Here is a 24,517-nt window from a genome sequence, read left to right on the forward strand (position 1 = left end):
CACAAGAAATTAAGGACACTTGCAAAGCCGTTAGAGTCCAGAGTCTTTCTATAGTAAGTAAAACTGGAATGACAGATGGGAAAAAATAAAACTAACACTTTTACATGCATCTGAACTGGTGGGCATGGATGTACGAGGACACTGAGCTATTCTACCAGCCCTGAGAAATCAGCATGCTGTGGGCTCTCATAGGCATATTTTTCGGAGGGAATGAGGAAATTAGGTGAAATCATTAAGTCAATTAAGTGCGTGTTGGTTAAGAAATTATTGACTGTTCACACACTAGTTAGACACAGGGCCTTAATTCTGTTTGAGAAGAGAAACAATCACTCAGAGGTCAGCCTGCAAAGAGGCATGCTAGAACAGAAATTAAAGGTATAAATTGGATATTAGTCACTTCCTAATCTACCTAAAGCCAGACCTGCTGGTCTAGTGGTTAAGATTCAAGGCTCTCTCAGCTTGGGTTCCTTTCCCAGGCAGGGAACCACACCACCCGTCTGTGTTGTCATACTGGGGTGGCTGCGTGTTGCTGTGATGCTGAAAGCTCTGCCACCAGTATTTCAAATAGTGGACAGGTTTCAACGGAGCTTCCATACCAAGACAGACTAGGAAGAAGCACCTGGCCACTCACTTCCGAAAAAGTTGGCCGTGAAGGCCCTATGAGTAGCAGCAGAGCACTGCTATATATAGTGCAGGAAGGTGAGAGGATGGTGCAAAAAGACTGAGTAGGGCTCTGCTCTGCTGTCCACAGGGTTGCTAGAAGTCGGAATGGACTCAACTGGCACTAACAACAACAAAAAATCTACCTAAATGGTGCTTTCAAGAAATTTGTGTTCATGGGTGGTCCTTATATGCATTTGATTATGCTCTGTTCATTTCTGAATTAGACATTAGATTTATTGGTGAAATACTTGTGAAGGATAAAGGGGAGGGAGCAGGAGAAAGTGGAGAGAGCCTTCAGATCACAGTCCAGGTCTAAACCTGGTGAAGATGAAGGCAAGGAAGGAGATTTGATGGGAAGAGCCACACACTGCAGTCCAATTCTAAGGAAGTTTTAGCCAGCTCAATGGAAACGTCAAGGCAAAGTTGTCCATTGGAAGAGTGCTGTGTCTCCCAGGAATAGGCCTGAATACTATTCCCACCATGCTCATTGATTAGCTAGGAGCAGCCAAAGGGAAATATGTCTTCAGGGTAAGCATGGTGGTGAAGCCAGGGAGGCAGTGACTGGTGCCCTCAGTTAACTTTGTTACTCATAGCAGCAGATCTAAGCAGGTTTGTCACATCACTGCACCTTGACTGAGTCAGCTGATCTAACTCGAGCTCAGCAGGGAGACTGTCCTTCAAGTTGCAAGCCTGCGCTCTGGCCAGGCATCTGTGTTCCCCATATCTCTGGGCCAGCAGACTATCTGGGCTTATTATTCTAAAGCCGTTGTCAAGGCACAAGGTAACAAGTCCTTAGGTAGCACATTTCAAGCCCTTACTTGAATGTGTCACATGTACTAAGACTCCATTGGCCAGAGTATGTCACATAGCTGAGCACAAAGTAAAGTGGCAGGGAAGTCCACTCCACTGTTAGTGGTAGGGACTGCAAGATTACATAGCAAAGGTTGTGGCTACAAGAATGCGTGAAAATTGGCACAATAATTCAACCTACCACAAATAATATAGGTTAAAAATTCTTTGTTAGAAGATTTTTTCATTTTCTCTGTGTATGTAAATGAGAAATGTCTACTTTAAAATAAGTTTAATTAAGACATATATCCAAATGAAAACATAAAAACAAGAAATATTCATATACTTTGATGGTGAAATAGGAGTAATTTCAACCTTTTATAAACAAGCTAAAGTGTATACAATTTGCTTTTTAAAAATAGATTAAATGTTTCTATTTTAATTTTCATTCATATTTTAGCTTTCTTATTTCCATTTCTCTTTTTATCCTATAGGATCAGGATCCAGCATTTTTTGGACAGGATTCTCTTTTAGTTCAGTCATCAAAGCAGTATTTGAATATTCGCTATACCTTATTACCTTTCCTCTATACTCTGTTTTATAAAGCCCATACATTTGGAGAAACAGTAGCAAGGCCACTTCTTCATGAGTGAGTACTATGTTCAAGAATTTTAATATCTTTCAAATTATAATCAGGTGTAGATAGAAAAATTAATGGAGATAAATCAAGATGTCAAGTAGATTTCTTCTGCTTGCTTTTACGTTTGTATAAATGATTTGATGAACTGCAGAATGATAGTATTAAATATAATTAATTTGGTAAATTAGAAAAGATTAAGCTAGAAATGTGACAATTGAATAGAACTTAAAAGGAAAAATATAGACTATATTATTGAAATTATATCAGTAAGTAATTAAAATACAGAATTATTAAAAACATAATCATGTATATATTGTGAAAATCTAAATATAGGTCAAGAATATAGTATAGTTACAAAACAACGAATTGTGCTTGTCTTTGTAAATCTTGATCAAAGCGGGACCTTTCCTCAAGAAATGACTAAAGACCTTTTCAAATCCAAGTCAAAATGGGAGTTTATAATGAAAAAGTCTAAAGAGAAGAAAATAGAATGTGAAAGATTTATGGTACTTTGTGAACCTATCTTACAGGAGAAAACGAATTAAACAGAATAGTTGTTTATTACAGATAAAAAGTAACCTTGTCATGTATGATAGATTTTTTTGAGTCCCAGATGAACTAATTTCCTCCCTCCCTCCCTCCCTCTCTCTCACTTTTCTTCTCTCTCTTCCTTCTCTCCTTTCTTAAGTGTCAGATGAACCATAGGATGTAAGAACTGTAGATTCAAAATGACGTATTAAACAAGTAAAATTAAAGCTAACAGTTATTCCCAGGGAAAAACTGAAAGGATAAATGAAACAAGAAATATGGATGGGGCCAGCCCTGGTGGCCTAGTGGTTAAGTTCAGCGTGCTCTGCTTCAGTGGCCCGGCTCAGTTCCTGGGCGCAGATCTATATCACTCGTCAGCCATGCTGTGGTGGCATCCCACATACAAAATAGAGGAAGACTGGCAACAGATGTTAGCTCAGGGTGAATCTTCCTCAGAAAAAAAAGAGGAAGTTTGGCAGCAGATGTTAGCTCTGGGTGAATCTTCCTCAGCAAAAAAAAAAAAAAAAGGATAAACATTTTTTATCCTTATATTGTGAACATTGTCATTGTTCTTAGGTTTTATGAGGATACAAATAGCTGGACTGTGGACACGCAGTTTTTATGGGGCCCTGCATTACTTATTACCCCTGTCTTGAAAGAGGTAAGTTTTACAATTTTATTAAATTTATTGCTTAAATGAAACTTTGTATAACCAAATCCACACTAAATTACAACACATCTGGGTGATAGATGTTACTTGATAGCCTGTTTCAACCTGATAAATGTTGAAGTGAATTCTAAAATGCAGAAGAAATTTTGAAAACTTATATAAAGTATATTTATGCTTTTCAAATATGTAACACATAACTAGAAAGAAGAAAATTGTATAAAATTAGTATTTTTCTGAAACAGAAAGCTTTATTTATGGAATCAAAATCAAATCTTACAGTAATAACAATGAACTGTAATTTTAGTAGACATAGACATTGAAATTTTGCTAAACTGTAAATGAAGGAGAACTTGAAAACCAGCTGATCATATGAAAATGTTGAAAAAATACTGGAGTGAGATATTTGGTTTTGCCTATTATTTAAAAGTCTGTATGACCATGGGAATGTACAGAAATGAATGTGTCACATTTGCAATTACCATGTAGATTATAACAATACAAATGTATGCATGCATTATATTAGTTGCCACTTAGTTTCATCTTTGCTTTTGGTATATTTTCCATTATATTATCTAAAACAAGTAAAATAGGCTTTTGATTATTATTTATAGGAAACGTGAGAGTGTAACAATACAAAGAAAGTTTTTGTCCTTTGACTATGAAAACTCAACTTAATATTTGATGCGATTCTCTTCTAAGTATTGAAGTAAAAATAAATAAATAAATATAAATATATGTGTATATATGTATATACATACATATATATTATCTTGCTTTATTTTAGGGAGCAGATACAGTGAGTGCATATATCCCTGATGCTACTTGGTATGATTATGAAACTGTAAGTAACCTTAATATAATAATAGACTCACAAGTATTATACTGTCAAGCTTCTGTGCATGGAAGTTAACTCCAAACGCATAGCATATCTACTATCAGTATTCTGTTATTATTATAAAAAAAGAATAATTGTAAATTTGAGTAATGTGTAAAAATTTGTTCAGCTATACATTTTGTTGCACATGATTAATATGAAGTTATATTCTTTAGCGTGAAGAGTTATATTATTTATTTTTAAATTGTGGAAATAAAAGCTCAGAAGTAATTTTAGAAAGGAGTGGTGACTTATTTTAATGCTTTTTCTATTATATATTTTTTTTATTATATATTTATCTTATTGCCAGAAGAATTGAGTATTGAGCTAATCTTAAACGTTTGTTTTTACATGGTCCATTTAAATATTTGGGAAAAGTTTTCATTACCACCTTGAAAAGGCAACATAGAAGCATTCATCCACACAACCTATTTTTTTAATTGACCAAGAGCTTTTGAGAAGCATTTTTTAAAGGCATTATTTTGCTTATCGCTTATATTTACTAAGCAGACTATTTTTATAGAAACAATGATTTTTTAAAAAATTCTTTCTAAAGACATGGTTAACTTTAAACCAAAACAAAGAATAAAAAATAGGATTAATTAAGAATATTGTTAATTATTGTAGAAGGAAAATGTTTTCTCTATTTTGATTTTTTATTTTTTTGAGAAAGTGAACTTTTTCCCCTGCTTTATTTAGTAAACTGAAAAAAAAAAGTTTTCTTTAAAATTTAGAAAACAATATATATTAATATTCATTTAGATGACATGAGTTGCTTATAATAAAAATTATTTCTGTGTGTAAATTTTAATTATTGTGAAATGTAGTTTAAAGTCTTCACTAATAATAAAAAAATCTTTTCACTTCCAAATAAGTTCCAAATCTTTTTAACTTCCGAAATATTAACTTCGAAAATTTTAACTTCCAAATTTTAGGGTGCAAAAAGGCCATGGAGAAAACAAAGTGTTGATATGTATCTTCCAGCAGACAAAATAGGATTACATCTTAGAGGAGGTTATATTATCCCCATTCAACAACCTGACGTAACTACAGATGCAAGGTAAAGTGAAAAATAATGAACTGAAATCTGAAATATAATTAAAGTTTTAATATTTTATATTTTTCTTAATAATCAAAGATTAATGTTCAGTTTTTCACCAGAAGATATTTTACATATGGAGAGAATTCTTAAATATAACCATCACAGTTTTAAAAAGAAGAATCAAATTGAGTACATTATTATAAATTTCTTAATTTAAAAGTTAACATAATAAGATTAGAAATTTATTTCCTGTGCTAAAAATTTGCTGACATTCTCTATAAAATATATACAATTAAACTTAATTGCTGATTCTTAATAAAAATATGAAATATTAAAATAAGTTATATAACTGATAAAAACTGTCAGTTGTTACATATTTGGAGTTTCAATACATAAATGTCACAATGTTTTTCTTTCTGCTAAAATTTTTTACTTTTAAGTTGCTAAATGAGGTGGATATTTCTGTTTAGGTAAAGAACAAGATAGAAACTAAGTTTTTCAGTAAGAAAAAATTCCAGAAATATTTAGAAAAAGAGAAGAAACTTGAACACTCTGGTGCTCCATCTTGCAGCGTTCATTCTGGGTACAAGGGCACAGAAGGTGTCGTATTGAATCCACATATTTCCCCATGTTCTGCCACACCCCAATAGACAGACAGTCACTCTCTATTCCTTACCCTGTTGTACTTTCTTCATAACATTAAAAATATTTGATGGGTCGGCCCCGTGGCTTAGCGGTTAAGTGCACGCAGTCCGATGCTGGTGGCCCGGGTTCGGATCCCAGGCGCGCACCGACGCACCGCTTCTCCGGCCATGCTGAGGCCGCGTCCCACTTACAGCAACTAGAAGGATGTGCAGCTATGACATACAACTATCTCCTGGGGCTTTGGGGGAAAAAAAATAAATAAATAAAATCTTTAAAAAAGAAAAAAGGAATATTTGAAATTATATTACTTTTTCTTGTATGTAGTCTGTCTACTCCCCTAGACTATATAAACTCCATGAAGGCAGGGACTTGGCTTTCACTGCTTTAGTCCCCAAACCAATAATAATGTCCAGCCCATAACAGGCTCGCTATTTACTCCAAATATTTGTTGAAGGAGCAAATTAATGAGTGAATGAATGTGTTAGTAATTGAATTATTTTGGCATTCTAGAATTGAATATTTTTATGTTGTAACTGTTTCATGACTATGTTCTCAAAAAAATTGGTTATACTCTAGATCTATATTGAACAAGAGAAACATACACTTTGGTGAGTGCATGCTGGGAAGAATATATTCTGTATAAAGCAGTTGCCTGGACTGTATAGCCTCAGGGGTACTATTTTAGCTTTAAAAACCTTTAGTAATATATAACTAAGGAAAATATTTTTGTTAAGCACATCTCATTTCTCAAGATAGAATTAGTTGCATTTGTAAGATTGTTAGAGATTGCACTAAGCATTTTAAAAAATTTTTTATGTTGTACTTTTCATTATTTTGTATATAAGATGTAGCCCTGATACATTGCAATTTAGGGTTAATTGATATTAGCAAATACATGTTGAATTGAGCATTCATAAGATATATTTAATTTTTCTTGTTTGAATTGAAATATTGTTATCCTGTTTCAATTTTGCTGATGTCTTGGTCTCCAAGAAATTCTTTATTGTATTTATATTTATTCCTTTATTTTCCAAGTACATAAATTATTTTTGTCATTGAAAAATTATTAATAAGTATATAACCATGAATTTTATTAATGTCAATATTCTCATGTGACTGCAGAACTACAAATCTATTAGGTTGAAATGGACTGACTTATAGGATATTTCACTATTATATATTTATTTTTAATCATATATGCACTCAAACTTAACAGCCGAAAGAACGCTCTAGGACTTATAGTTGCTTTAGATGAAGATAACACAGCAAAAGGAGACTTTTTCTGGGATGATGGAGAAACTAAAGGCAAGTCTCAAAGTGATATGCATTTAAGTGTTCATTCTGATGATGGGAAATTTTGCCTTTACTGATATAAATTTGCATCCATTTAAAAATGTTACAAGTTTTAATTTTTAATTCCTGTTTTTTATCTATCTCAGAGTTTTAGGTTACTTTATTAAATTTAGGTTACTTTATGAAATTTAAATTAATTTTTATTCAAGTTATATGTATTTAAAATATTAAAAAATGTGTCTATTGGTTCATTATAAAATCCTTTGACAAGCATGGATATCTTTCTTTGTTAGATTGTTATTTTTAATTAAAATATTTACTAAATTCACAGATATACAAATTGCATCACATTTTCAACTGTCTTAAATGATGCTAGTTGTTAAAAATAAAATTTTATTACTATAAGAAAAAAGGAAATAAATATTTAAAGCTTTAATTAAATGTCAAATTATTTGAGGTAAGAATATTATATAAATGTTTCACAATTTATTTCAGTTATTAAGTATCTTTAATTTTATTCCATGAGCTCCAAATTTGAGAATTCAGTACACCAAGTAAATAAAAAAAGAGCCATTTTTTTGCTAATATCTATTTATGCTGTAGTAAATTTCTGTTTAGATTTAAGTAGTCAATTACAATTACCTTCATAAGTTTAAGTTTTTTTTAAATCCCATTTCTTTTAATAGAAGGCTGTTAGGTGTGTGTTTTATATATGTGTGTACAAAAAATTATACTTTAGCTTCTCTTTACCTCACTACTTCTCAGATATGTTAAAGAATTTCCTATATACATTTATCGTTATGAAACATGCAAATATCTCTAACTTAACTCCAAGAAGTAGTCTATTTATTGGTGTGCGCTCCTGTAAAATGAAAATATAAAATCTCTAAAAAAATTCTCGATCTTCTTTAAGTCTTACCTATCAATGAAAATATAAATTGCTACAATACTTCTGTTCCACCTACAGTCTTCCCCTTGTCAGTTGATGGTAATTTCAGCTTTACAAGACGCTGAAAACCTTAGAGTTGACTCTTCTCTCTCAAAACTTAGAAATTTCTCTTGGTCCTACCTTGATCTGGGTTCTCTCATCAGCTCCACCACTATCATCACTATCTTTCATTTTAATTACTGTAATATCTCCGTAACTGGTCTATAGGTCTGTAGCTCTTGTTAATCCCCTTTTACATTCTATTTATAATCCAGCAGGTAGAGCGGTCCTTTTAAAAGATGATTCAGATCATCTCACCTCTCCTCAAAACACTCTGATTCTCTATTTTACTCAATTAAGAGCCAGAGTCTTTACCAAGCCCTAGAGCACTCATCATGATCTGAACTTCTGCGCGCACGCGTGCGCACACACACAGAGTTATCCCCTTCTGCTCTCCACTTCTCATTCTACTCCAGCACACCAGCCTTTTTGCACTTTCTCAAATACCTTAGAGCCTGTGCACACTAGGGTGAGCTCTTCCGTGAGAATAGGTTCCAAGCATTTACTACATAGGAATTCTGTAAAAGTGGATCCCAGAAAAACTAAATTATTTGTAATCATCAATTAAAGAATGTTGAGATAATACCTCTGTTGGTAGCATATATTACTTGATTTTAAGGTTATTCTTAATTCTCAAATTATATAAATATTCCCAAATATATTCTTTCTTTCTACTTGTAAAATTGATATTGATAATTTACTTTCATATAAGAAGATGGTTAAAAGTATGAAGGATATGATATGATTTAATCAGTCATCTAATATGATAGCTATATAGTTATGTGCTTTGAAAAGTTAAAATCAGAATTTTCTAAAGAATCAATTTATGAGTAAACATGCAAGAAATCAAATGACCTTCAGTTCAGGTTCTGATTCTAGTTATATTTTCTAGGATTAAAATTATAAGTAAATTAGTGTTATCGAAAGTATTGTTTATAAATCCTAGGAGTCCCTATATATTTTTCACTCTGTTTCTTCCTAATTATTTTAGTAATAATCTTTAGTTTCTCTGTTAAACACATATGTTGATTAAAAACTTTTATTACATATATGGTGCAGAAAATCATTGTCTTCTTCCATTTTCCTCATTAAAGTTATTTCAGTTTTTAACATGCGTCCAGATTTTCTTTCATTCCTCAAATAATGAAAAAAAAGTTAAAAGATGCAAAATAGAATTATGGTGTGCCATGTATTCCCAAGATAAACTGAATGTTATATGATTTACTAGAAAGAGAAAAAATATCATTCAAAATATTAAATTTATAGTTATGTGTATTTTAATATGTTTTTCTATCTCTAAATTTCTAGAAATATTTTAGCAATCTTTGAAAAATTAAACTAGGCAATATGCATTCATTACCTTTACTTACTGGCAAAATAAACTATCAAGATTATTTTGTTTAAATGTAATTAAAAACCTTAATTTAAAAAGATAATCTGTTTAATTTGCTTTGTGAATAAATAATACCTAATATTTTCCAAATTTCTTAAGTGTAGTATGACTGTAAAAATAGAGCAAAGAATTTAACACTACATTTTGATTTGATAACTTTATTTTTTCTCATTTCAGATACCATAGAAAATGGCAACTACATTTTATATACATTTTCAGTTTCTAATGTAAGCATTCTCCTTGGGCACATAGTTAAATGTATACCTTGTTAATCTCTGGGTTATGCCTTTATTATGGATTTTTTTTTGGAAGATGTTTACATTTACCTTCAGATTTCAGTGGAAAGAAATGAAATAAATTATAAAATTAAATTGTTAAATTTAAATTTTCAAATTAAATAAATTTTTAATAAATTGTTACCTTAAATTTTTATATTTAAATGTAATAGATGAGTTTATGATGATAAAATTAATGCACAGAAATCTTCAGACTTCTTAAAGTACTATGTCTGATTTAAGCAACATGCCCTAGGAAAATAATCTCAACATATATGAAAATGTTTTAATACATCAGTCACAGCAATAATGGTCATGGATTTTGGATGAGAATGAAAAATCTCCCAAAATTTAACCTCACAAGGTTAAATTTTGAATAATTAGAAGGAATGCTTTTTGTACATGTTGGATTTCTTCATATATTCTTTTCTGTCAAAGCTAAGTTATTCTTCATCAACAGTAGGGCTAGAATGAGAAGGGATATATATATAAGCTGCGTCATGAGTAATTTAGGTTATCTCTGAAGATAAATTTTATGGCATGTATACAAAAAAAATTGAAAAGAGTTACTAATGCGTACATTTATGTATGCTACTTGGATGCGGAGAGCTGCTGGGAATGGAGGGTAGACGATTGGTTCTCTTCCTATTTCACACCTGTATTGTTATTTCAGGCTTGTATCCAATTACCTTATACTTAATATATAATATTATGTACTTTTTTTCAGGACAGATTAGATATTACATGCACACATTCATCATACCAGGAAGGAACCACTTTAGCATTTGAGACTATAAAAATCCTTGGGTTGACAGAGACTGTTACAGAAGTTACAGTGGTGGAAGATAATCAACCAGCAGAAGCTCACAGTAATTTCACTTATTATCCCTCCAACCAGGTAAATACAATTTTTAAAAGCTTTTAGCTGTCATATACTCTCACAGCATTATATAACCATTCAGGCTCTTGGTTTTGTGATTTTTTTTCTTCCTGACATATCTTTCTTTTCTTTCCTTTTTGCTGCCAATATTCCATTTTAGGTCATTCCAATTTATATATAGAAATCAACATGAAGGGGACTCCTTGCTAGTTCTCCCTCTCTATTTCATTTTATCTTGGATATCACTTATATATGCCTTTCTAATACTTTTTATGCCATTCTCCTACCCTGAACTCTTAACTTAATCACCTGTTGCATGCAACAAAGATTCTAAATGTTTTAGCTTCTCAATTACGACCCTTGAAGATATTGATTTAATCCATTTCTTCAGTCATTCTCCCTGCCCCTCCTTTCACGGACACTCATTGTCCTCAATATATCATGTCCTTTTTTTGTTTCCAATTTTTGTTTACGTTGTCTCCTTCTAGTACAAGGCCTTTCTTGTCCTGTAATTTTTGTCTCTTTTAACAAGTGTATAGAGAGGGAAAATAAGTCACAGTATTGGGCTCGAATATCAGCCCTGCAGTCTGCGCATTTAAACATATTAAATTAATCTCTCATTATCTCAGCTTCCTCATCTGTAAAATGTAATATTTAAGTCCTAATGTTGCTTTGGGTAACAAATTAATGTAGTTAAAATGTTAGACAATAATAATTTAAAACATGCAAGTGATTTTTATTGGTACTTACTTTTCCACCATTCATATAATACTAAACTATTAGTAATATCGGCATAAATAAATTCCAAATTGTTTGAGATATAGAACATTTTCTTAGAGTATTTTTTGTCTAACTCCTAGGCCCTCTGGCCCAGAGTTTCTCACTTAGCAGCTTTCATAAATGTATGTATTGGTTAGTTATTTTGTATCCAGTAAATATACTATAATTTATACATGCCCAGAAATATTAGAATTAATCAATATAAGTTAAATGATACAGGCTTATTAAGAACTTTATGACTCTAACAAAAATTATCAAGAGGGCGTGACACAAAAATAATTTTATTTGGGTTTTGCAATCTCAATTTATATCTGTGTCTATTTTTATGCTTATGTAAAGATTTAGACAGACACTAGTAGATACACCTTCCTAATTCTGCTGTGCTTTGACTGATTTTTATATGAATTTTTGTTCCTGAATGTACTTATGAAATTAAGTTGATATCAAAAGTAAGCTATGCCAATGAAACTCTGGGATAAGTTTTGCCCATGTTATTCCCAAGGTATATAAACAATAACCAAACATAACTTTGCAATATTCTAATAATAGAAATAATTGTGTATTAGAATATATATATAAAACTCTCCTCTCATTTTTTTCTTTTTTGCATAATGCGATACTATCTCCTCTTTATCTTGTCCCTCAAATGTTGTAAGCAGTGGATAAAATTAGGGACAGAATTAAAGCAATAAGTATTCCCCTCCTCTGACTCTGGAAGCCTCCAGATCAATAAAAGTGGTCAACTTTTTCTTCCCCGAGGGAACTAACATTTATTTCATACCTAGGATGCTCCAAGCATTCTGCTAGGTGCTTTAAATTTCACATATCGTTCGTTCTGCATAGCAACCCCGTTTAGTAGGGGTCATTATCCCCATTTTATAGGGGGACAAAATTGAGGATAATACAGGATAGACAATTTTCATAAAGACTCAAGAGTATTAAATGACAGAACTGAGAATTAAACTCATGTCTGGATTTAAAGATAATGCTTTTCATCAGTATTCTATGATATCTCCTAGTTTTCCTGTCTTGAGGTTCTAGCCATTTCAGTGGCATGACATTTTTCTTCTTTCTAGTCTGTTCTTTAGGTATTATATTGAAGTATTAATAATTTGATTTGAAGAATTGCTGTGGTCGCTACATTTTATAAATGTTAAGTATTTTAAAATTATCTAATGGTCAGAAATATTCTTTAATGTTTTCTTTGTTTTCAAAGTATCTCCTAATTTACAATCTCAGCTTGAACCTTGGAGGAAATTTTGCCATCCAATGGACTCAAACTTTTACAGAAAATGAAAAGTTTACTTGTTATCCAGATGCAGACATTGCAACTGAAGAAAAGTGTGAAGAACGTGGCTGTCTTTGGGAAACGGTAATAAAAATTTTAATTATGATTCGTGATATGGCTTTCACATAAGCATTTCAATGTAAACTTTATATACTACAATTTTAGTTCTACAGCATGTAAACTAAACTCAACTAGAGAAGCATTTGGAATTTGAAATTAAGACTTCTGATAGACAGTTTATATTTATCTTAATTAATTCTCCAAAGACATAGCTTTGTAAATGCCAGACTAAATGCATGTGTAAGTTGCTTTCCAGGCACTTGGATAGTGTAACTTTATTTCATAAAATAGTGCTCTATTCGTTGCACTCTATTGGATGTTGGCCACGGCTGACTACCTTAAGTGAGGTATTATGCCGGTATGGGATAGTCTTTCAAAAGCATTGTTTCAAGTTATAAAACTTCTGAAGTTGATTGATGGGCTATGTCTGTTCCACTAAGAAGTGATGTTGTGTGGTAAGTTATTTTGGTCATCTTTTCAAGAGAACGATGATGGCTATTGACGGCAGAAGTTTTTACACGAAGTGACATGAGAAGAGTCCCCTCTTGCTGTGCTTATTTTTCAAATTCTGAGCTTTTGGTTACATCATTGAGTTTTGTCAGCAAAAACATTTATTTTAGATAACCAGGAAATTAAATGCATGTGTTATACCACTGAGGAGAGTCAAGACACATCTGCCAGCAACTTCCCAGAAATGTCTGTGTTCATATGAGGAAGTACATAGAATCTCTGCCACCAGAGAAATTGCTCCCTTTCCTCTCCATTGCTTGATAAAGCAGCATAATCTTTACCATTAGGAAAGTTTATGGAAGAATTGAAGAAAAGAAGTGAGGAGGAGAAAAGATTCTGAAATCAATAAAAGCCAAGTAGTGAAGTATTTTTCCATGTCTTCAATATCTTCTCTTTAAATTGCAGCTCTCCATTCAAATCCATACCCATCCCCCATTGCATTCAGTGCATGCTCACTTACTTCCATTATCAAAATGAATCTAAAGTATGGGTGCTAAAGCACAAATAACTTTTAATAAGAAAATGTGAAAAATTTACTTTTCCCAGAACTATTAGTATTTTAACCCTTACAGATTCTTAGGTCAAGTAAACGAAGCTTTAAAAATGAACGTCAGGCATAAGAAATCCATCAAATATGATGATTAAGGGTACAGATAAACTCCCTTAAGCTTCTTTAGATCATACTGTTTATTCATTGATTCATTTCACAAATACTTATTGAAACCTGCTGTGTTCTAGGAACTGTTTTAGGTGAACAAAAGAAACAAAACTTCCTTCCCTAATAGAGCTTATATTCTAGAGTGGGAAAACAAAGAAATAAGAATAAAATTATGTGTTGTGTTAGATAAGTACTATGGGGAAAAATAAGACAGGAAAGGGGAAATGGTGAAGAATGCCAGTGGTATAATTTTAGTGATTGGACAGGGAAGGTTTCTTTGAGAAGATGACATTCGTTAAAAAAAGAGGTGAAGGAAAGAAAGGAAGAGAATAATATTCCATAAAGAAGAAACATCGACCTGAAGTGCTCTGAAGTAAGAATGTACCTGGTGTAGTCTGCAAACAGCAAGGATGCCATTGTGTCTGAAACAGAATGAGTGAGGGGAAGAGAGGCAGATGATTATCACAGACATATGGGAACAAATAATGTTGCTCAATCACTTAGGCCATTTTTAGGATTATGATCTTTACTCCAAGATGGAATGCTGCTGGAGCGTTTTAAACAGACAAATGAGAAGATTAAACTTCCATCTTAATGGCACCATAATGGCTTTTGTGTTGAGAATAGACTGTTAGAGGATCAAGGCAGGGAGACCAGGAAAGAGGCTGTTGCAATAATCAAGGTAAAATATCATTGGTAGACTGAACTAGAGTGGAAATGTAGAATTAGTAATAAATGATGGACTTCTGTGTATATTTTTAAGATAAAGCCAAAAAGGTTTGTTCTTTGATTGTATGTGGAATATGAGAGAAAAGAAGAGTAAAAAATGACTTCAAGTTGTTGGTTTGAACAACTGGAAAAAAGAGAACGTTGATATCAGCATAGATTGGGAAAACTGTTGGGGAGCAAGCTTGGAGGGGGAAGAGTTATGTTTTGGACAAATTAAGGTGAGATGTCCAATACAAATCCAAGCGCAATTTTCCAGCTGTGAGATATATTTAAACTAATGATATTAAGAATTTTATATCACAGATGAGATATAAAATCTAGAGTCAGTTTATATACAGCGATCGGATGACATCATCAAAGGAATAAGCTTGGATAGAAAAGGGAAAAGTTCAAATACAAACCCTGAGTCATTCCAACATTTAGAGTCAGAGAATTGATGAGGAAACTGAAAAGAGAATGAGAAATAATAGCAAAAGAATTAGCTTGAAAACAAAGAAAATGGGGGTTCCTAGAAGCCAAGTGAACAAGGCATTTCAAGACAGAGAAAATTATCAACTGTGCAAATTATGCTTATAAATCAGTAAGAGAAGAACTGGAAACTGACATTTGGATTTGGCAGCACGGAGGTATATGGTAACTTTTATAAGAGAAATATTGATGAAGTGCTGGGAGTACAAGTCTGCTTAGAGTGAGAGTGAAAATTCAAATGAGAATGAAGGTCAAATTGGAGCTAGTGAGTATGGTGAAATTTTTATGTTTTGCTATATAGAAATTTAAAAAGTGGGGCAGTAGTTAGAGAAATTAGTGAGGTTACAGTTTCTTTTTTTTAAGATGGGAGGAATAAAATTGGTTTATGCCATTGAGAATAATCTATAATGAGTGCAGTATTAGTGATGCAGGAGGCAGATTTGAGAATTGCAGGAGAAATGTCTTCGTAGGCCAAGAGGCATGGGGTTGGGGGCACAAATGAGATGGTTCACCTTAGGTAGAAGCACAGGCAGTACATATCTGTAACAGGAGGTGAAGAGGTGGGTGAGTAGAAGTGGTGTTTCCTTTTGATTTTTGTTCTGATTTCTTTCCCTTTCATATTGAAATAATAAGGAAAACCATTAGGCTATAATGAGAATAGGGAAGGATTTGCTGGTGGTTGGAGGAGGAAATGTCATCTAGGGGTGTGTGATAGTGAATGAATTCGGGAAATGTATATGATTGCATCATTAGGATCCACTCTAACTTTCATGATTATATAGAGGGAGAGCAGTCTGCATGATTGAGTGTATTTCTCAAGCCACATTCAGCCTCACAATTGCAGGCATTGAGAATGTAGAGGACAGGTTTTTCCCGGGATTGTTGTTTTGCAATTGAGTATAAGAATGCAAGTGAGGGACATAGAGATTGAGATTATATGAAAAGGAGTGATTTAGAAAATAAGTTTGTTAAGAAAGGAAGTGAAGACATCAAAGGTGGAGGGACAAATAATGGTTGGATTGTGTGGTTACTCTGGTCATGGTCACTTGGTGCATAAGGCTTAATTTGCCTAATCGGATAGGAAATCAAACACTGCAGAAAACAAGTTATCTTTTCTCAAGGCTTAACATAGTGAAGAATTGTTGACAATTCCTAAATCCCTGATAATTTCAGACAAAAAAATCTTATCTAGAATTTCTTAGTACCTCTGATTGTTCAAAATCATCCCTGTATTTACATAATTTCACATTTATGCTTAAAGCTCACATGAACTCTGAGGTTCCTATTGCTCTGATGTCATCTGAAAACCTCAGATTTAAAAATCTTAGAAGTTCCAAGTGGTAACTTCTCTACTTCTAAAACATATAGATGTGTGGAGAAGGGCAAGTTTGAGTTTTGAAAAAAAAATTACTCAAAGATACATTTTAAATTTAATCAATTAGATGCTACTTGAGTAAACCAAGTTTTTAAAAAATTATCTGTTGACTATTAAGCCAAAGTTCTGTATAATGTTTTTGTAAATTGTATAGCAAGATTATTTTTGCTATAACTACAAGAATAGCAATGCTGATGAACTATCAATAAGAAAGATAAAAGATAAACACTTATAGATTGATAAAGGGGAAGTGATACTGAGCAGAAAGATAGCTATGAGGGAGACGTATACAGACTTTTCAATTTTCTAAAGTCAGTTATATTCCTGGTTCTATTGGCACTCAATTGTGTGCATTTGTAATGAATACTGTAGTATCCTATCAGTTAAGGATTGCTTGAAGTTAAGAGTATCAGAGACCTAAAATCTGATTTGGCTAAACAAAACAGGATTTACTTTTCTCTTACGAAAAAGAATCCTAGACCTAATATGAGGGCCTCTCACTATCCTCAGTGTCCCATATTTATCATTTGTTTTTCCTCCTCAAGGCTGTGTTATGGATTCTGCCATTATATTTGCATTCTAGGCCTGGAGGTAGAAAGGCAAAGGACATCCTAATTTAATCAGCTTACACCCTTTTCTTTTAAGGAGGTTTTGGTGGTCATATACAATTTTCTAAAAAGAGATTGAGAAATGTAGACAGGCACATTGCTTCTTCCAATAATATAATTATTTATTAAATAAGAAAGATGGGAGACTGGATTACGGTAACTAGCCCTCAATGCCACAATTTATCATTCTTTTTCTTAGGTCCTAGCTGCCACTCCTGTATAAACCAATTAGCTCTGATCTTTGGCCACAGTTCCTATTTCAAATACTGGTCAGGATATAGTTGACCAGTAAAAGGACCAGTCATGAAATAAGGAATAATATAGTTTTGTTATAAGTAAAAGAAAAGAATTTTAAGTACATGCCCTTCTGAGTGTTGTTGTAAAGCCATTTTACACACAAAAAGCAATAGTCGCTGTGAAGAGTAAGAATAAGCATGGGATCAAAATTTTGCAGTAATATATTTAATTTTTGCAAAGACAACACAATCGTTCTATTTTCTGAGTTGGAAAGCTATGCCATTTGATCTTCCTGCTCTACTGGTCTATCTTTAGAGTCAAAATATAAGTATTCTATACATTTTAGAACATGGTATCTGGGGTTACATAATAGATATTTTGTGTTGTGATTGCAATTTCATTTTAGTATTAAACAGTAAAATTTGTAAATCATAGAACATGTGATTAAACACGTCTACCTTGTTTTTTTTGAGTGGAATATTGCAATGCTTACAATTTCTGGCACTGAACGTGCATTGTGTTTTTAGGTTTCTTCAGACTCCAGAGCACCCGACTGTTACTTTCCTACAGAATACAATCCTTATTTAGTCACTTCAACTCAGTATTCATCGATGGGCGTGACAGCTGACCTCCAACTGAATACTGCACGGGCTCGAATAAACCTACCTTCTGAAGCCATCTCAACTCTTCGTGTGGAGGTGAAATATCACAAAAATGAGATGCTGCAGTTTAAGGTATGTCTAACATAAATGATGTCAATACATGACTCATCTCTCAAGACAAGAGATTTTGAATAGATTAGTTGCTTGGATTTTTAATGTAATATTAAGGATTCTTAATTGGATTGATGACATTTTGATTCTATAAAATTAAGCTTTTGTTTCCTACACAACTCTTAGCTAGGTGCACAATAAGTAAAGCTTCTGATTTTTGCTAACTGCAAATAATTAAACATATAGTGGTGATTTTTTTAAAAAAAAATTTAAATTCTTGCTAAATAGATAAGTCACCTAGAATTGGACTATGTTGGTAGTTCCATTAAAATAAACGAAACAGAATAAAATAAACAAAACAGGATGCTTACTATTTTCATTATTTTAAGTAGTGATCTGAATTTTCTGGCCAATGCAATAAGACATATAAGAAAAGTAATTTCCTTCAACAGTTATACTTGGCAATTTTTTTCACTTCAGAGCTCCAAAGGAATCCATTAAGAAAACTTTTAGAAATGAAAAGAAAAATCAGCAAAACGACTGGATGTAAAATAATTTCTCCAAAAAAGTATTTTACTGTATGCTATCATTCACCATTTAGCAACTGAAATGGTGACAAATTCCATTGGCAAAATCAAATGTGGAAAACAATCAAATAAACAATTAAAATATAAAAAAGCATAGGGGTAAGTTGACTGTATAAGAAAAAAATTAAAAGAAAAAATATAAGAAAAAAATTATTAAGAAGTGTTGATAGATATTAAATAAGTATTAAAATCCTAAATAAGACTAAATTTTTTTAAAGTTAACTCATTTTAGATCAATTGATGCTTTTAAAGTATTTGCATAGAAATATCAATGGAATATTTTTTGAGATTTAATAAAATAACCATTACTTTCATGTGGAAAAATAAACATATGACAATGGCAATAGTTAAAACTTAAAAAAAGAAGAGGAGGTAATAAAATTTACAAAATTAAAACTGTGTGGAACTGCAGCTAGAATTACCTGAAAGTTTATTGAAAAAAGATGGCATAAAAGATGTATATGTATGTATATAAATATAAAATATATATACATATAAAAAGATATATATGTGTATATATGTGTATATATATAATAAATCAAACAAACATAAGCCCAGAAAATAAAACTAGCTCCATATTTATCTTGTATCTGGCTAGTCAAGGACTTTCAAATCACAGATACAAAGGCATAAATCCCATAAATAAAAAAATCTATACATTTTCTTACTTAAAAAGTAAATATATTTTGACATGAACAAACTATAAACAATTAGAAGGCAAACAAAAAATGGATAAATATCTGACATATATATGAAAAATGGCAATCAATTTCAACTCATTCAATGAAGAAAAATATTGAGCTCATAAGCAGACATTTAACAAAAAAAGCAGTAAAAATGAGAAATAAAAATATTAAAATATACTCATTAAAAATCAAAGGAAAATTAGGCAAATTCAAAGAATGGGAAACCTAAATGTTGAATAATCATGAAGAAAAGAGTTCATCTTCACCAGCAAGGAAATAATTGACAATTTTTTAAAAAGTGCTCCTAGTTTAACATAAAATAGTGTTAGAGTATACATTTTTGTGAGAATATTAGTTAGTACACTAATTCTAGAAAACAGTTTACGAATAGATTTCAAGGACCCTACAAATGTTAGTACACTCTGACCTAATACTCTCACTTCTAAGAAATGTGCTGAAGAAATAAAGACATGAGTAAACATCAATTAGCACTAACATTCATTGTAGTATCATACATATGACAAAAAATGTTGAAACAACTATGTGTCTAACCATGAAGTGGTAAATAATTTTGTATATCCACATGAGAGAATATTTAGCTCTAAAATTTTTTTGAAGATTTCTCATTGTATGGAAAAATGAATTACAAAGCACTAAAATAAAATAAAATGTTGAGGCCAGCCCCCTGGCCCACTCCACTTTGGTGGCCCGGGTGCACAGGTTTGGATCCTGGGTGCAGACTTACACCACTTGTCAGCCATGCTGTGGCAGTGACCCACATACAAAATAGAGGAAGACTGGCACAGATGTTAGCTCAGGGCTAATCTTCCTCAAGCAAAAAAAAAAAAAAAAAGAGGAAGATGGGCAATAGATGTTAGCTCAGAGTGAATCTTCCTCAGCAAAAGAAAAAAAAAGAAGATGTAATACATAATTTGATACCATTACCTATATATGTTTGTATATGGAATTCTATATAGATATATGGGCCATGGATACAGAATTAGGAATTATATAAACAAGAATTCTAAATATTCTTGTTTGAACCATTATTTAAATTACTTAATGATATTTACAGCATATGTCAGCAATATGAGCAAAATGTATCTATTTTCATTATTTCTCTGCAATAGATTTATGATTTCCAAAATAAGAGATATGAAGTTCCAGTACCATTAGACATTCCAGATACGCCAACAAGTACTTATGAAAATAGACTTTACGATGTTGAAATCAAGGAAAATCCTTTTGGCATACAGATTCGACGGAGAAGCACAGGAACAGTTATGTAAGTGATGGAATTATTTCATATGAAGGATATTGATTTTAGCTGAGGAGGGGGAAAGTAAGATGATTATTTTCACCGCCTTCACTGTGCTAGAGCATCATCACACTAAAATGATTTTAGTTGTATTAAATAACTTGGCCTATTTTAACATTTTTTTTTGTGTGTGTGAGGAACATCAGCCCTGAGCTAACATCCATGCCAATCCTCCTCTTTTTGCTGAGGAAGACTGGCCCTGGGCTAACATCTGTGCCCATCTTCCTCCACTTTATATGAGATGCCGCCACAGCATGGCCTGAAAAGCAGTGCGTCGGTGCGTGCCTGGGATCCGAACCCAGGCCACCAGCAGCAGAGCGCACACACTTAACTGCTATGCCATGGAGCCGGCCCCAATATTTTTAAACTAAACAAATTAAATTATCACTCCCATCTGACTATCTTTAAGGATTGGTCTAAAGTTTCATTTACACTTTGGATGTAATTAATTTCATTATTAAATATCAGACTCATTCTTCTAATCAAGTTGAGATCCAAAACCAAGATTCCTCTTGAAAAGCATGAGTATTGGCAAAATAAGTAATTGGAAATGTGTTATGTAAATATTTTATTAGAACTGTTGAAATTTGGAGTTTATCGTCCTGGAATTGGATATAGTTAATATTATCTCTGCAGGTACTGATGAAAGGAAATTATGATCTAGATATATTTTTATGTTACAATGAATAAATTTAAGTAAAAAATTATTATCTTTATTTTAGTAAAAATCTCTACAATGTACAGTATATTAAAAGATACTTTTATGTAATTTAAGCTTGCCATGCAATACTTTAGAAGATATTGTGAGGATGGATACAAATAATGAAGAAAAGTATGTCTGTACTGCTTTACAAATTTTAAAACAATTGTTTTAAAACTTGTTATGACAATCTTTTTGTTCCAAAGGATAAGAAGTTAAATCATTTTGTAAAAAATTCCTGGTTCAAAGACATTATTTATTGTTACTTGGAAAATATTATTCTTTAGTAAATACTTTTCCAAAATCGTTAATATAAAAATTTGAATATGTCCCAAATTTTTCATAATACTTACATTTCCTTTCCCTGCCAACTTTATTTATTATTTTTTTTGTGTGAGGAAGATCAGCTTTGATTAACAGCCAAGCCAATCCTCCTCTTATTGCTGAGGAAGACTGGCCATGGTCTAACATTCGTGCCCATCTTCCTCTACTTTATATGGGACACCACCACAGCATGGCCTGACAAGCAGTGCATCAGTGCGTGCCCAGGATCTGAACCCGGGCCGCCAGCAGCAGAGCACATGCACTTAACCACTACGCCACAGGACTGGCCCCTCCCTGCCAACTTTAATTTCTTTTCCTCCTCCTTTATGTTCTTGCAAAGACTAGAAAAACAATACATTCTGTGTAACACATTTCTTCTGGGTTTCTTCATAAACACCAATTTTTATAAATACAAAATAAAAGAAGAAGAGAATGATTGGGAGTAGTAATTAGGGAAAGTTTGGAATTAAAATATCCATATACCTTTATAGTTCATTTTAATATTGATTTCTTTTTATTCTATGTGTAGAAGAAATTTACTGTGATTATCTTAAGGGAACAGAAAAATAGACGACTTTTAATTCCTAGGACTTATATTACTCCTAGGTCATATATTATTTATAAGTTCATATTAATTTTATTTTAAAATTTTATTTTTAAAACAATGTATGTCTAAAGATAAATATATATAATAATATTAATCATATTATTAGATATAGATATTATTAATAATGCTGAATATATGAAACATGTTTTATATATTCCTTAACTTAGCCGAAAGAAAAATGTATTGGAATAATTATCTATTTCAATTTGGTATCCAGGTACAATAAGGTATATACACAAAAATATTATTGATTTTCAGATCACCTAAGAAAGAATTACCATTATTATTTGTGATACTTCTTTGTATATGTTTACAGGAATATAATTGTTTTCTTTTATTTTCAGTTGGGATTCTCAACTACCTGGATTTGCTTTTAATGACCAGTTCATTCAAATATCTACTCGCCTGCCATCAGAATACATATATGGTTTTGGAGAAGTGGAACACACAGCATTTAAGCGAGATCTGAACTGGCATACTTGGGGAATGTTCACAAGAGATCAACCCCCTGGGGTACGTACCAATATTTTAATACCTCATGAGGCAGCTAAGACCGGGATTAGGATCCCAAGCCACTTCTTTGTAGGCCTGTACTTCAGTTGAAGTAATGGCAAAGGGGCTGGAGATCCCTAGAGCTGCTACGGTGATTTTCTGAAAAACAAAAAAAAAGTCACCATAAATCATAGGTGAAAGTAGAGGATTGGATGCATCACATCATTGACTACAGTGAGAAGCGGAGGTGTGAGCCAATTCCTCACCCTGTCAACCGCAGAGAAAGAATATTCAGATTCAGTATTCCTTGCCAAATCCATGTTTACTCTCAGCTTGCAGAAAATAACTGACTAGGGTTCTACTTAAAATTTGTTTCTACTTCTTAGATAATGATTTGATGCTAACTTTTTCCTTTATGACATCCAGCTGCAGTTGTGCATTTTTTTGAGGCCATACTGCTAGTTACATCTTTAGAAAATGTATTTATACGCTCATGTCACTTTTCCCAACGTTTTATCTTCTGAATGGAATACATTTCATGAGTACTTAATATACTACACAACAACTAATATTAACTGTAATTATTCTAAACATATCATGATAAAATATATTTTAATAAAAATACTAACTCATTTGCATTTTTCATGTGTGATGTGTACTTAAAGGTATATTCAGTATGAGATATAAATGTGTGCACTATTGCAACCACTTTTTATTGTTAGGTGCTCAAACAACTTTTATTTGTATCACAATAGTTCAAACTTAGGTTATGAAGGCTGTTTTTAATTTATACTAATTTGAAAAAATATGTTTTACCAAAATTTACTTCTTTAAATCCCTTCAACTTTAGTATTGGCATTATCAGGTTAAGATAATCTTGATTCTCAATATCTGAATTTTCTTTCACATGCTAATCGATTACTGAGATTCAGTGTGGGGTCAAAGATATCAATTTGATTAGGTATCATAAACTTATAAGTTTTGTAACCTTTGACGAGTCATTTCATGACCCTGAGTACAGGTTTTCTATTCTGAAAAATGAAAAGATCTAACTTAAAATGAAATCAACTGCTTTATAAATATAAACTATTATATAAACAAGATATTAACATTTAAAATATTATTATAAAATATCACATAAACTTAGATATTACCATAGTAAGTACTTAAGAAATTTGAGTTCTTTGATCACTTTAATCATTTCTAGGACATTTTATTAATGAAAAAGAAGTGACAACTTATAAATAAATTAAGAGATATAACCTGTGGAAAGAAGCTCAACTAGTCTAATACCAGTGGTTTTTACATCAGTTATCATGGCAGTGTTTGTGGATGTTACACACTTATATATTCATTTTCATGCTCTAAAGCAATGACAGTTCAAATAATAAAGAAATTATTTTCTAAGGGAAATACATTTATTTTAATTCAGGAGTAGTTTGTGTGTCCAAAGAAGGAACTATTAATTCCTAGGCTCAATCTTATAATGAATTTAAATGTTATATTGACAAAATTGACATGCTATTATTATTTAAAAATATATTATGTTTATTTTTTTTATTTTAGTATAAACTTAATTCCTATGGATTTCATCCCTATTACATGGCTCTGGAAGATGACGGCCATGCTCATGGGGTTCTCTTACTTAACAGCAATGGAATGGGTAAAATAATCACTTGCTGAATTTCTCGTATTTT

General features: G+C 32.0%; 1 protein-coding gene across 1 annotated transcript in view; it reads left to right on the forward strand.

The window, feature by feature from the left end:
* SI (sucrase-isomaltase) overlaps positions 1 to 24,517 on the forward strand; it is a 91,737-nt gene that overhangs the window by 35,953 nt on the left and 31,267 nt on the right. Inside the window, exons 17-28 of the mRNA XM_058556418.1 lie at positions 1,947 to 2,101; positions 3,197 to 3,281; positions 4,075 to 4,131; positions 5,100 to 5,224; positions 7,068 to 7,156; positions 9,703 to 9,752; positions 10,528 to 10,698; positions 12,677 to 12,832; positions 17,921 to 18,127; positions 20,510 to 20,664; positions 22,673 to 22,841; positions 24,387 to 24,483. Coding sequence (XP_058412401.1) covers positions 1,947 to 2,101; positions 3,197 to 3,281; positions 4,075 to 4,131; positions 5,100 to 5,224; positions 7,068 to 7,156; positions 9,703 to 9,752; positions 10,528 to 10,698; positions 12,677 to 12,832; positions 17,921 to 18,127; positions 20,510 to 20,664; positions 22,673 to 22,841; positions 24,387 to 24,483 — 1,516 coding nt within the window. The remainder of the gene's footprint in view (positions 1 to 1,946; positions 2,102 to 3,196; positions 3,282 to 4,074; positions 4,132 to 5,099; positions 5,225 to 7,067; positions 7,157 to 9,702; positions 9,753 to 10,527; positions 10,699 to 12,676; positions 12,833 to 17,920; positions 18,128 to 20,509; positions 20,665 to 22,672; positions 22,842 to 24,386; positions 24,484 to 24,517) is intronic.

Source organism: Diceros bicornis, chromosome 15 (assembly GCF_020826845.1).
Source record: "Diceros bicornis minor isolate mBicDic1 chromosome 15, mDicBic1.mat.cur, whole genome shotgun sequence".
In the NCBI taxonomy this organism is placed as follows: Eukaryota; Metazoa; Chordata; class Mammalia; order Perissodactyla; family Rhinocerotidae; genus Diceros; species Diceros bicornis.